The sequence below is a fragment of the Vombatus ursinus genome, unplaced genomic scaffold (genome assembly GCF_900497805.2).
Source record: "Vombatus ursinus unplaced genomic scaffold, bare-nosed wombat genome assembly UNPS02014945.1, whole genome shotgun sequence".
In the NCBI taxonomy this organism is placed as follows: domain Eukaryota; kingdom Metazoa; phylum Chordata; class Mammalia; order Diprotodontia; family Vombatidae; genus Vombatus; species Vombatus ursinus.
The window spans coordinates 25128079-25142846 of NW_020954723.1; the positions used below are offsets into that span (position 1 = coordinate 25128079).

Genomic DNA, 14768 nt, shown 5'->3' on the forward strand with positions numbered 1-14768 from the left:
TTGTCCAGTTTCCCCGTTTTACAGATGAGAAAACTAAGATGAAGACCTCACAAACAAGTCTCAGTGCTCACAGAGTACAACTCTACTTGGCTGAATTGCTCCCTGAGGATCAATTAAGTGTGTACCCTTCCAAAAAGGAAGAAGTTAGATTATGGCATTTATTCCCATGCTAAGAAAGTTAAGTATCATCCCAAACAAGGAGACAAAAAAGAACTAGGCTGTTGGTTTGTTTATTTAAAGATAAAACAAATGAAGCTCATCATCTGATTTTTAAATTAAAAATCTTCTTTAACATGCTACCATAAGTTTTAGAAACTAAGAAAACAGTATGGGGCAAAGTGACCAAGTGGAGGTGGGTAGGAGAAGATGGCATCTCAGCCCTAGGGCCAAGGGGGATTCAAGTAAATTTTATATTTGCAGCCCAGTAGGGGGAAAACTCATGCTAAGTAACCAAAAGAAAGAAGGTCACTTAGAACTGATAACACCCCTTCCCCCAAAGCCACAAGGCATCTTGAAATCTCGGCTTCCTGGAGAAGTTCTGTCACCTCATAGGCAGAACTGTATTCATCCATGTGAAAAGATAGCTGAGGCAGGATGGGAAACAAGTCTTCCTCCAATCAACAGTAACATCCCACGTTAGCTGATGCTTCTAAATCAAATTCACCTTCAGAAGTCAGCCCCAAAATGCAATGGGAGGAAGAAAGACAGTTACCCAGTTCACATTCAGTGCTTTATTCCTCCTCTGCATCAGATGGTAAGTTTGAAGAGGCCCCAGAGCAATGATCACTCCCACATTCATTCTGTGTGCAAGGAAAAGATGAATGAGGGCCAGTCATAGCCTGCATCAGTTTCATTTTGGTTCTGTCAGACCATAAGCTAAAAGCATCCTGTACCCCAATGTGTGCACTTGGGACTCAAGCATATAGCTAGTTCTTCCAAGAATCAACATTCGTTATGATGTCCATTTTTCTGATACACCACCTTGCTTTAGTAACTGTAAAAAAAGAAAAAGAAAAAAATGAAAATGAACTAAAATCATCTCCCCATCCCTAAACCCTTCTCTTACTTTGAATAACAGTTGCCTATTTAACCAGTCAATATATGTCCCCAAATAAACACTTCTGGGTCACCTTCTGATAGAATCTTAGGCAGCTGAATTGACCAATTCTGGTTATTTTAAATTACTGCCTCTATTCCTATCCTGGTCCCTGGAGGCATGTATATATCAATGCCTTCCTGGAGGATGTTGTTTTCTCTTCTACAAAGTAAAGAGAATATCCACAACATGTAGAGTGTGTATGTGTATGTGAAAGGATAAGAGAAATGAAATACTGAATTCAAAGAATGAAAAATACCAATTCTGATGGGCCAAACCTTCCACTTCAATAAACACTGCCACTCAGATGGACAAGAGTCTGTTCAAAACTAGACTGTTGCTTAGCTAAAGATATAAGAGACTGTCCAGTGTGCCATCTTCTCCAGGGCTGAAGTCAGAAAATATCAAGGTTCTCCCCCCTTTTTGTATGTCTGTAGTATTATCGAAGCCAGAGTTCCAACTAATCTCCATGCTTGTCAGATTAAGATACTAAAAAGTTAGGTAAATAGACACCACATGCTTCTCAGCTGTCTTACCTCCTGTAGATTTACTGTAATAAGGCAGAAACCTCATATGACTGTCTCCCAGTAGACATGGGCACCAGGTGATGTGACTGTGACAGAACCACTTCTGGTGCTGAAGACAAAGAACGTGAAGCTCCTTCTGCAAGCACTTCTGTGGACAACAGAAGGTATTACTAGAGAAAGAATGAAACCTACACATATACCTGATGCACAAAAGGACTAAGGAAAAGCCAGTAAGGACTCCTCTCTTTAAAAAAAAAAAAAAAAAAAAAAAGAATTAGGCCTTGGCAGATGCTTAAATGAAAACTGAACTCTTAAGTTCTGGAATTATATACAAATGATATACAAATATAAAAGCAACAGCAGGGCATGGTACATCGGAATGGGGGACTTAGGAGTAAAGGCAGACCTTGAACCTCTCCCTAGGCCTCAGTTTCCACATCTGTAAAATGAGGCAGCTGATATGACATCCCAAATCTAAATCAATGATTATAAACTGAGTAGAAAAGACAGAAAATCTAGGTAACAGATTGATACATTTTTTAAAATGAAAATTGCTACACAGCTGAAAATAAAGCATATGCCAAGAGTACATTGAGAAAAAAAAAAGTACATTGAGGAAAGCTGCCCACATCAGCACTATCAGAATCAGAATTGGCCCTTTTAAGAAAGTCCCCTAAGATACCATAAAATATCCTCTATTAAAAGATTATGTATGAGTGAAACCTTCACTTAAAAAGATTCAGAGGGACACTAAACACAGGTCAATACTTCTGCTATATTTTCTCCACTTTCTTAAATCTTTTGCCTTTTTTGTAGCTGGTAAATTGATATCCACAAAATTTCCATGTTGTGTGCTTTAATTATCCATCAGCCTTATAAGTGGAAACCAAAAGCTTGTCTGTTCATCATGGAACAGAATCTGCCAGGCACAATGTGTGCCCTAAGGATTCCTGATAGAACTTACCCAAGTGCTGTAGTTAAACCTTGCTATACACAAAGATTCTCAGCTAATGTTCTTGCAATTCACACCAACCTTCCACTCCTGACCTGTACACAGGCTCACGGCCCATAACACACAATTTCACATGGCTCAACACTATTTTATCTATGTAAGTCTTACTCTCTCCATCTATACTCTAAGTGCTTTGACTGGGTCTTCTACTTTTTGTAAGCAGAGTCAGGCACTTAATACTTTGTTGGCACCTGGATAAAATATTTCAAGGAGTGGAGAAAACTGGCTTTTTGACCTCAAGTAAAATTTCTATACAAAAAGAGTACTTGATCAAAAAACATAATGCTAAGATCAAAGGGAATGTTTTCTTTAGCAGAGTGGCAAGGAATATATCATTTTACATTGTAGGAAGCTTGGAAAATGGATGTCAAATAGAGAGAAAACCACAAGAAATCACAGAAAAGAAGAGGGTCTAAAGCATAGCAATCTGTAAATATCCAAGGGGGGGCGGAACCAAGATGGCAGAGTAAAAGCAGTGACTTGCTTGAGCTCTCCCCCAAACCCCTCCAAATACCTATAAATAATGGCTCTAAACAAATTCTAAAGCAGCAGAATCCACAAAAACAGAGTGAAACAAATTTCCAGCCAAAGACAGCCTGGATGGTTAAGCAGAAAGGTATATCGTGCCGGGCGGGAAGAAGAATGCAGTTTGGCGTGGGCGTGCAGGCCACATAGAACCTGGAGCAGGCCTCAGAGGACTGAATCAAGGGCAGCTGTGGCAGTTTCCAGACTTCTCAACCCATGAACACCAAAGACAACTTAGAAAGTCAGTGAGAAAAGTCTGTTTTTACAGTGGTGAGAGAGGAGCATGGGGTCCCAGCCCCATTCCTTGGGGCGGCGGCTGCTTCCTGAGCTTCCAGCCCATAGACTGAGGGGGAATCGAATGGCTGATCAGAGGGGGATTGCAGGGATCTCTCTGCTGGTGCAGGATTCTCTTCCTTTGCCTGTGCTTGGATCTGGGTCACAGTTCTGGGTGGCAGTCCTGGGGCAAGGAAGAGTGATGGCATGGTGGAGCTTGTAGTGGCTGGAGAGGAAACCCTCCTCACAGTTTCAAGACAGAAAAGAGTGCTCACAGACCAGAGAAACCACCTTGCCCTTGATCATAGCACCTTGGAAGAACTGAAAATTTACAAGTCCCTAGAGGTATCTCTGAAAACAGCTGCACAAAACCCCTGAAGCTTGGGACAGTACATTCTCCACACTGGAAACAGACTCCTACCTTAACAAAGAGTCTATAACTCAAGTAATTGGCTGAGATCATGAGCAAGCAGCTCAAAAAAGAGTCAGACTATATTATCTTACTGTGATGACAAAGAAAATCAAAACATACAACCAGAAGAAGACAACAAAGTCAAAGCTCCTACATCCAAAGCCTCCAAGAAAAATATGAATTGGTCCCAGGCCATGGAAGAGCTCAAAAAGGATTTTGAGAAGCAAGTAAGAGAAGCAGAGGAAAAACTGAGAGTGATGCTAAAGGAGACCCAAAAAAATACTGAAGAAAATAACACCTTAAAAAATAGCCTAACCCAAATGGCAAAAGAGGTCCAAAAAGCCAATGAGGAGAAGAATGCCCTAAAAAGCAAAACTGGCCAAATGGAAAAACAAGTCCAAAAGCTTACTGAAGAAAATACTCCTTAAAAATTAGAATGGAGAAATTGGAAACTAGGGACAATTTGAGAAATCAAGGCACTGCAACACTAATTAAAAGGAGTGAAAAAATAGAACAGAATGTGAAATATCTCACTGGAAAAATAACTGACCTGGAAAATAGATCCAGGAGAGAGAACTTAAAAATTATTGGACTATCTGAAAGCCATGATCACAAAAAGAGCCTAGACATCATCTTTCAAGAAATTATCAAGGAAAACTGCCCTGATATTTTAGAACCACAGGGCAAAATGGAAATTGAAAGAATCCACCCATCACCTCCTGAAAGAGATCCCCAAAGGAAAACTCCTAGAAATGTTATAGCCAAATTCCAGAATTCTCAGGTCAAGGAGAAGATAGTGCAAGCAGCCAGAAGGAAACAATTCAAATACTATGGAAACACAATCAGGGTAACACAAGATTTAGCAGGTTCTACATTAATGGTCTGGAGGGCATGGAGTATGATATTCCGGAGGGCAAAGGAGTTAGGACTACAACCTAGAATCACCTACCCAGCAAAACTGAGTATAATCCTTCAGGGTAAAAAATTGTCATTCGATGAAATAGGGTACTTTCAAGCATTCATGTGGAAAAGACCAGAGGTGAATAGAAAATATGACTTTCAAATACAAGACTCAAGTGAAACATGGAAGAGGTAAACAGGAAAAGAGAAATCACAAGAGACTTATTAAGGTTGAACTGTTTACATTCCCGCAGGGAAAGATGATATTTGTAACTCATGAGTCCTTTGTCAGTATTAGGCTGGTGGGAGGGAAAAAATTACATGTATGAATAGATAAGATAGATAGATAGAGGGCACAGGGTAAGTTGAAGATGAAGGGGTGATATCTGGAAAATAAAATTAAGGGGTGAGAGAGGATTATACTGGGAGAAGGAGAAAGGGAGAAGTAGAATGAGGTAAAATATCTTATATGAAACAGACAAGAAAAGGCTTTTACAGTGGAGGGGAAATGGGGGAAGGTGAGAGGAAATGGGTGAATCTTATTCTCATAGGATTTGGCTTAAGGAGGAAATAACATACACAATGGGGTATGGAAATCTATCTTACCCTACAGGAAAATAAGGGGGGAAAGGGACAAGAGAGTAGGGGGTTGATAGAGGGGAGGGCAGATTAGGGGAGGGGATAATCAAAAGCAAATACTTCTGAGGAGGGACAGGGTCAAAAGAGAGAATAGAATAAATAGGGGGTAGGATAGGATGCAGGGAAATATACTTAGTTTTTCACAACAGGACTACTATGGAAGTGTTTTGCATGACTACACATCTATAACCTGTACCGAAATGCTTACCTTTTCAATGAGGGTGGGTGGGGAGGGAGGAAGGGAGAAAATTGGAACCCAAAGTTTTAAAAACACATGTAAATATCCAAAAAGGGGAGGCAGGAACTTGGCAAACATGAAGGGATTATATCCCTGAAAAGGTAGGAAGGCAGCTACTTCATTAGAAGCACAATGCTATTATAAGAAAAATATTTTGTAAGCTATAAAGTGCTTTATATTTGTGAGCTATTATTAGTGACAATATCATGACCTAAAAATACTCAGAAAATCAGAGAGGAAAATCATTGACGACAGAAAGGTCTACAGCTTCTACACAATGGGCTGAAGATGGGAATACTAGCTAGCCTAAAATATAGGGGTATTTAGGGCTATGTGAAATTTACCTCAATTCCACAGGCCCCAGAGCTGATCTACTTCCAGGTCAACTCTGAGGCGGTATAGCACTATACCTAGGTTAAAATCAGACTGGCCTCCAAAGAAGGATTAGACGTTTTAAGCTATAAAAAAATTTTAAAAGATCTAGTCCAATGTCTACATTTTATGGGTGAGGAAAATGGAGACTCAGAGAGGGGTAATCACACAGGTAGGTGGCAGAGCCAGGATTTAAATAAAGCCAGGTCTTGACTTCCAGATCCAGAGCTCTTGTCACTGCACTAATACTGCCTGCTGGCACGCTGAAGGGAAAGAGATAAAGTTTACACAGAACCTTTATTTCAAGAGCACATTAATGTCTCAAATCATTCTAGGGCAAAGAAACGAGGAACAATCTATTCTAGGCTATAGCATCCTTCTATGCTATCCTCTGAAGAACATCTATACATCATAGTACCAGTCTGCTTAGCTCTATTCCTAAATAAAATTCATCAAATGCCTAGTCAAAAAGATAAGAATTGAGTTCAAAATCCCACAATACAGATCATACTTCAGTGGTTTTCACCCATGTCATAGGAGAAGCAAAAAGCCTTCTCTATGACATTGGCAATGGCAGACCTTGCACCAAGCTCAAGATCTACATCTGCCACCAAATCTCACACATCCTAATTGTGAAAAGTATGTTCAGTTGTTTCACAACAGCCTCGAATACACAGAACAGATTCACAACAAATGAGCCTAGTTGGAACTCTTCACTTTGGACACAACTCCATTCAGCCTTCTCTCCCCTAAAAGACACAAGAAAATTCATAGTCTTACCTTCCTCTACTCCCAGGATGGTGTTAGTATCTGGTAGGTGCAAGGACTCTACTCCAAGGTTGGGCTGTGAGTTTAAAGACACCAGGTTTTTACTATGTACTGAAGCTTCCTCAAGCAAACTGCTACCCATTAGCGGTTCAGCTGCAGAGAGAGAGAGAAAGAGTGAGAGAGAGAGAGAGAAGGCTGTAAGACAAGTGGGAATTGGATCAAGTCCCTCAAGGTTATCTCCATTCCTCATTTCCTCCAGGGGAGAAAGATTCTATTCTTATTTATACAGACAAGCTGATCTACTTCATGAATGTCAATTCGCCTTTCATCTAGTCAGTGGAAACAAGGATCAAAAGTTTGGGCAAATGATTACTACAGAGGGATATACCTGCTTGTGGTAAGTATGTGAAGGATAAGAGGAGTTGCCTAGTTATTAACTGATCAGAAGAGAAAAGTCATGAAAAGGAATAGCAAATTTAAAGGAGGAAAGAAAGGAGCCCAATCCCAGAGTAAAATTCGAGCAGTGGGAATAATGCTGCTTCTAGTAAAAACCTTGTGGATTCCAGTCACACCACCAAAAATGAGACCAGCCTGCTATGACCAAAAGAGAATCAGAAAAACAAGATCAATTAGACACAAGTATCTTGGTTTTTGAAATGTTAATGACTTTGCTCCTTCATACCCACTGCCCTCACCTGTTTGCTCTCGCTCTCGATTTCCTGTTGCTCCCATCCTTGAGTGATGTTTCCTCACGTGCACATTCCGGCTCCCACTCTGAGAGAAGGTTTTTCCACAAACTTGGCACTGATGGGGCTTCATGCCTGAAATAGAGACCAGGAAAGAAGGTACATTTTTGACAGCAGGAGAGACTCAAGAGTCTAGACCAACAAATGAAGGCCCAGAGAAAAAGGATGAAATAAAATAAGTTCACTGGTAAAGAAACTCTGGTGAAAGAAGTTACAATATCCATAGGAAAATTATTCCCTCTAAGAGAGAAAACTTTTTTCCCCTGAGTTGTACCTGACTTTTAGTTATTTGGAGATCTTTTCTGGGGTGGGGGAAAAAAATCATCATTTTTGCCTGTATGCTGTAGAGAATTTCCATATATTCTGAAAGATGTCTTTAGCAGGGAAGACTAGATCATCTGCATGGAAGGAGCAAATTGATAGAGTTAGAGGGAACTTACGCTCCAGAAAAATGATAGTTCATTGTTTTATGGTCAATGAAATTGGTTTTAGACTTGTCTCCTATGGAAGACAGCTGAGTAGCACATTTATAATCTTATACCTCCTGAAATACGGCCTGTAGACCCATTTGTGAGAGGCACGAGATGCTGTGGTAATGGAGAATAGTGACTGACAGGCCAGCACATGATAGTGCTCCTTACCAGGAAGCAATAACCTTGCTGTTGCTGCTGATCATATGGTCTCTCTGCATTCATGTGAGCTGAAAGCATCCCTGTGTACATACACTGGAAGAATGAGAACATCAGCCCCTAGAGGGCAGGACTCACACCAACTGGATTTGTATAATACACGGATCAAATAAAGGCCAACTAATGCTGTGAATCTTCCCACTGAGCAGCCTGGAGCAAATGGTCGGGTCCAACAATTTCAGCCAAACTTCCTATAGACACGTTTCATTTTGGTTGACAAATCCAAAACATCTTAAGGAGTCTTTGGTTACTTCATCATGACAAGACCAAAGACTTATTCATATTTAAAGTAGCTGTTTTTCTGGTCGATTTCCCTCTTAACCTCCCACTCTTGATTTTCCACCTGTTCTTGAGCTCTTGTACTGCTACATGCAATACAAAAGGCAATCCTACCTGAGTGAACCAAGAGATGCTTCCGAAGGCTGGAATACTCAGCAAATGAACGGCCACAGCCTTCAGCTTCACACAGGAATGGCTTCTCCCCTAGAGAAAGGAATAGAAAGATTTAAACATAAGAACACACACACCCCCATTTATACATGTTTCTTTTCCCTAAGCCATTCAGTGTTGCCAGGTGACTAGCTCCAGTCTTAATCCTTCATGCTACTTAGTTTCAGTCCTCAAAGCTACTTCAGCATTTTCTTCTAGGACATTCATTATTATGCTACTTAAAGTAACTTTTGCAAACTTCTTCCATTCTCTTCAGGGCCCTCACTTGTGTTAACCCCATAATTCTAAGAAATGACATCTCCCAGTAGCTCCCTTATCCACCTTCCTTATCTAATTCAAAAGTATGGATTTTTCTGTTTTTACTTTTTTGTAGTTATTTTATTTTTTTAAACAGTATTTTTTTCCCAATTACATGTCAAGACAATTTTTAGCACTCATTTTTATAAGACTTTTGAGTTTCAAATTTTTCTCTCTCCCTCCCTTCCCCTCTTCCTAAAATAGGGGGCAAACTGTGCACACCCTTTGATCCAGCATATAGCACAAAGAGATCATAAAAAAGGAAGAAGAACCCACATGTACAATAATATTTACAGCAGCCCTTTTTGTGGTGGCGAAATATTGGAAATTGAGGGGATGCTCATCAATTGGGGAATGCCTGAATAAGCTGTGGTATATGAATATGATGAAATACTATTGTTCCGTAAGAAGTGATGAACAGACAGATTTCAGATAAACCTGGAAAGACTCACATGAACTGATGCTGAGTGAAGTGAGCAGAATCAGAAGAACACTGTACACAGTAAGAGCAACACTGCAATGACCAACTTTAACAGATTTAGCTCTTCTCAGCAATGCAATGATCTAAGCCAATTCCAAAAGACACATGATGGAAAATGCTATCCACATCCACAGAAAGAACTCTGGAGTCTGAATATAGATGGAAGCATACTATTTTTTTTTCTTTCCCGTGGATTTTCTTTTTTGTTCTGATACTTCTTTCACAATATGACTAATGTGGAAACACTGTTTAATAGGGCTGTTCGTGTATAGTCTATATCAAACTGCATGCTGTCTTTGGGAGGGGGAAGGGAAGGGAGGGGGAAGGGAAGGAAGGGGGAAAATTTAGAACTCAAAATGTTATAAAAGTGAATGCTGAAAACTAAAAATAAATAATTTAAATTTTTAAAAAAAGTATGCTTTCATCTGCATTCAGAGTCCATCAGTTCTTTATCTAGATGTGGATAGCTTTTTCTTTCTGGAGTCCTTTGTACTTGTCTCGGATCATTGTGTTGCTGAGAAGAGCTGAGTCATTCATTGTTGATCATCAAACAATGTTGCTTATACTGTATACAATGTTCTCCTGGTTTTGCTCATTTCATTTTGCATCAGTTTCTACAAGTTTTTTCCAAGTTTTTCTGAAATCTGTCTGTTCATCATTTCTTACTGTACAAGAGAATCCCATTACAATCATATACCATAGCTTGTTCAGCCATTCCCAATTGATAGGCATTTCAATTTCCAATATTTTGCCACCACAAAATGGGCTGCTATGAATATTTTGCACATAGAGGTCCTTTTCCCTTCTTTATGATCTCTCTGGGATACAGACCTAATAATGGTATTGCTGGATCAAAAGGTATACACGGTTTGGTTGCCTTTTAGTTCATGGACCCCAGGTTAAGAACTCCTACTCTAAAGCTAATACCTCCACCCATGGCCATTCCCTTTATTCCGTGCATCTATTAATCTCTCCTACTCTCCGAGGTTATTTCCAATGTCTTTAGAGAAACCTGTTTCCTCTATCTTTAAGATAATTTTTAAAAACTACTTTGGTTATATCACTCCCTTCAAGCTAACACTCTATTTCTCTTTCCTTCAAAGCCAAATAGATTTCTTTAAATAAGTCAGCTATGCCTATTTGTCCCCTCAGAGCAGAGATTTAATTTTTTCGTTTTTTTCATCCTAACCTATAAGTACGTGCTTAGTAACTGCTTGAAGATGGATTCATTATTTCACATACAAACTTTCAGCCAGTTCATCTTAACTTTGCCAAGTTTTTTGCCACACCTTCCACTCTACTTAAGGTACTTTCTCAAATATCACCAATGATTTTCCAGTTGCGAAGCCAATTACCTTTTCCTCAGCTCCATAATCTTCGACCTTTTTGTGTGGCCCTAACACTAACCCTAAACCTCCTTCAAATTCTCTTTTTCCTTGACTTCTGTGCTTCTACATTGCTCTGGTTCTCTTCCTAAAATAACCACTCATTTTATGATTCTTTTGATAGTTCCTCTTCATCCATCCTTTAACTATTGTTATCATCTTAGGTTTTGTCCTCAGCCTTATTCTCTTCTCTTTCTGTACTTTCATTCTTATAGTGTTCACCATGGCATTCATTTCATGATCTCTATATGTAGAAAAAAAAAGCAACATTATAGTACTGTGGAAAGAGTTCCAGAAAGTCAGCAGCTCTGTCCCTAAATATCTATGTCAGTTAACAGCTTTGAATACCATGTGTTAATAAAGCAATTGGATGTGAGGCACGACTCTGAATCCCATTTCTAACATTTATTGTCTGACAATGGTCACTTAAACTCTCTGAACCTAAGTTTTCTTATCTACAAAATGAAGCTAAAAGTACCTAATTCAGAATGGGTTGTAAAGATGAAATTTACTCACATGTACTTTATAAATGTCAGTTATTATTATCATTTATTATTATTGACTTCATTGTTGTTCAGTAACTCTACCATGGACAATGTTCACAGGGTTTTCTTGGCAAAGACACTGAAGTGGTTTGCCATTTCCTTCTCCAGTTTGTCCCAGTTTTACAGATGAGGAACTGAGGCAAGTCGGGGTAAAGTGACTTGCCCAGGGTCACACAGCTATTATTATTATCACAGTTATTATCTGAGGCTCAATTTGAACTAAGATCTTCAAGACTGGTGCTCTAACCATTGCACCCCCTAGCTATCCCATTATTGACTTCAAGGACATACAATTTCATCAGTAAAGATGCTCATCTATGCAGAATATATTCCAACCTTGACTGCTCCATACCTCATTCATGACTTAGCATACTGTCTTGAACAGGTGATATAGCGGGAAAAAGAAAAAAAAAGAAAAGAAAAAAAGGATGAACTGGTGGCCAAGCCTCTAGTGGTAAGCCTCTCCAAACTTAGCCAGACTTGCCTGTCGATGAGATGTGAAGTCTGCCAGCAGGTCTAGCCTTAAAATTTTTTTAGTTTGGTAATAAGACCTGCCACTCTATGGACACTGCCTCGGTGATTCCAGAGTCACCTCCATGCCACGGATAAAGCACCAGATTTTTAAGGAGAAATATTCTGTTGGCCTCTAAAATTTTATGATTCAAATCTACATTAGACATCCTGATGTGAACAAATCCATGAATGAGAGCAGGGAAATGGATGGTGGAGAGCATCTGGTGAAAATTAAAAGAGGAAGAAACATAAGCAGTATTTCCATGAAAAAATACAACAAACCACAAGGACAAAAAAAGGAAACAGATGAAGCATTTGGGAAATGTCACAAACTTGGCATGCATGATACAGTAGTAATAGGAGACTTCAATTATCTGGAGATCAGCTGCAGCTCTCACTACCAAAAGCAAAACAAATTCTTATCTTGCTTTACCAATAATTTAATTTTTCAAAGGATGAAGGAAAAAAAGAGAAGAATTGCTATTTTGAACTGATTGCAAACACTGATGAAATCAAAGATCCAGACCAAACAAAACAAAACAAAATGTGTGAGGGACTGGGTTAGGCCCAGAGGATGCAAAAATAAAAAACACATAGCTCCATCATTATGGAGAGGTGATGAGGAGGAGAGTATACATGTACACAAATAGCTATGATATCACATTTGACTTTATAAATGCTGAGAGGTTCAAATAAAGTATCTGTGATAAGATATTTGTCTATTAAAACATGACTCAATTAAAAAAAAAAAAGCCTCTCATTTCCTGCCAAGATGGTGGCCTGAATGGCTAACAGGGCACCCGGTTTCTCATGTACTCCAGCAAAATCATGAAGTTCCCACTGAACCAAATAATGATTTCTAAAAAATCCAATTAGAAATGAAAATAACTGAGTTATTCTACCCCAAAACTACCTAAGATATCAGCCACAAGTATGGAAACAATAGGAAAGGTGAACCCTGCCAGTATGGTGAATGCCAATATGACCTGAGATAGGACACATAGAGCCTACAAAGCTGTGTCCAGAGGGAGCAAGAGAGAAGGGCTTCCCTGAGAAAGCCCCAAGGTAGGAACTTAGAAAGATCCAGGGAGCTGCAGTACCCTGTGCCCAGTGTGGTGCTGACTAGCACAGTGCTACAGCACTGACTGGGACAGTCTAGCTCCAGGAGCTCTGAGGTCCCAAATTATCAGTTCTGAAATACCGGAAAGGGACCTAAAGAGTCAGCATTCTAAACCTTGAAGTTCCAGGGCCCCAGGAGATGGAGATTGATATAAGAATTGAGCAGACCCAGGAATGACCACCTCACCCAAAAATTTAGCAGGAGGCAAAGCATGACACAAAACCTCAATACAGAACTAAAGCTGCAGAAATGAGTAAATCAAAGAAAAAACTAATCAGTATCAAAAATTATTATAAATCTAATTCCATAACAACTGTAAGAAGAAACTCAAAAGAAAAAAATGTGTTTTCCAGTGACTTGAATTCCTAGAAGAAATGTGTATCAAGAGATAAAAGTCATGATTTGAAAGAAAGAAAATATAAATAAAAACTGCCCAGATCCATTTGAACTAGAGGGCAAAGTAAAGATGGAAAGTAAAAACAGAAAAAAAAAATCCACTGATCACCGCATGAAAGTAAACCCAAAAAGAAAAATCCCAGTAATGTAAGAGCAAAATCCAGAGTTTCCACTTCAAAGAAAAAATACTGTAAGCATCCAGAAAAAGCAGTTCATATTCCAAGGGATTACAGTCAGGATCATACAAGACCTAGAAGGCACTATTAAAAATGAGAAGAGATTTATAACACAATATTCTAAAAAGCAAAAGAGATAAGCTAACAACTGAGAATAAACGAACCTGCAAAAATTGAGTATAATCCTATGGGGGGTAAAAACGGACCTTTAATGGAATAGAGGACTTTCAAGGATTCCTGATCTAAGTAGGAATGTTGAAATATAAGCACAAGAATTTAGGAAAATTTACAAAAGCAAACTTATTTTGCCATCGGGCTGGGGAACCTGCAGCCTAGCAGCCACATGTGACTCTCAAAGTCCTCGTATGGCCCTTTGACTGAATCCAAACTTCACAGAACAAATCCACTTAATAAAAGGATTTGTTCTGTAAAACTTGGACTCAGTCAAAAGGCCGCACTCGAGGACCTAGAAGGCCACAGGTTCCCCACCCCTGTGCCAAATGAATGGAACTGTATGATGATGTAATACTAACATTCTAAAGGGGAGAACAAGTGTTCTTTCAGGAGTTTAATGTCTTCAAACGTAGTTAAATAAAGAAAATAGAGATCCCAGGTGTGGATTGATTCTATTCTGAGGGTCTGATGATGGGAAATAGAAGGGAGGGTAGAAGGAAGAATACACTAGGGAATAAGGGGAAAGGAGTAAGTATACTAGTACATAACTACCTTGATATTATAATTTTCAATATATATATGATTTATACCCCAAGCTAGTTAACAGAATTCTTCAAATACAAGAATACCTCATTTCTCTATAACCCCCACAAACACCCAGGATAATACTGTATATAGCCATACCAAATATTTTCCTTAAGGACCAGGCCTTGTAACTTCCAATACCAAGCACAATGCTATGCACATTACAGTTACTCAATAACTGAATTTATCAAGAAATGCTGATAATTAGATGCCAATACTTAATATATTTATAGAGAATATAATTTCTAAATATTTTGCTTCAAGAAACTTATTTCCAGGGTGGTAAGTAATTCTGAACTGCTCTCAGAAAATAGCAATTGTCTTTTCTGAATTCCATGCTGAACCAAAAGAGAAGTAAATGGAGGCTGGTAGACCAAGTGTAGCGGCAACACTAGCCACAATTCAGTTTTTAAAATGCTCCCTAACTTTTCTCTTTGCCAGTTTAGCAG

The 14768-nt window shown here is 39.1% G+C and overlaps 1 protein-coding gene across 3 annotated transcripts in view; it reads right to left on the reverse strand.

Annotated features, from left to right (window-relative positions):
* Nucleotides 1-214: 214 nt before the first annotated feature.
* ZNF410 (zinc finger protein 410) overlaps nucleotides 215-14768 on the reverse strand; it is a 35734-nt gene continuing 21180 nt past the window's right edge. For 2 of the 3 annotated variants that reach the window (XM_027844773.1, XM_027844776.1), the window contains 5 exons: nucleotides 8591-8680; nucleotides 7458-7583; nucleotides 6775-6915; nucleotides 1633-1771; nucleotides 215-994 (listed from right to left, as the gene is read on the reverse strand). In XM_027844773.1, coding sequence (XP_027700574.1) covers nucleotides 1644-1771; nucleotides 6775-6915; nucleotides 7458-7583; nucleotides 8591-8680 — 485 coding nt within the window. In that variant the 3' untranslated portion in view covers nucleotides 215-994; nucleotides 1633-1643. The remainder of the gene's footprint in view (nucleotides 995-1632; nucleotides 1772-6774; nucleotides 6916-7457; nucleotides 7584-8590; nucleotides 8681-14768) is intronic. The other variant, XM_027844775.1, reaches the window with a different exon arrangement.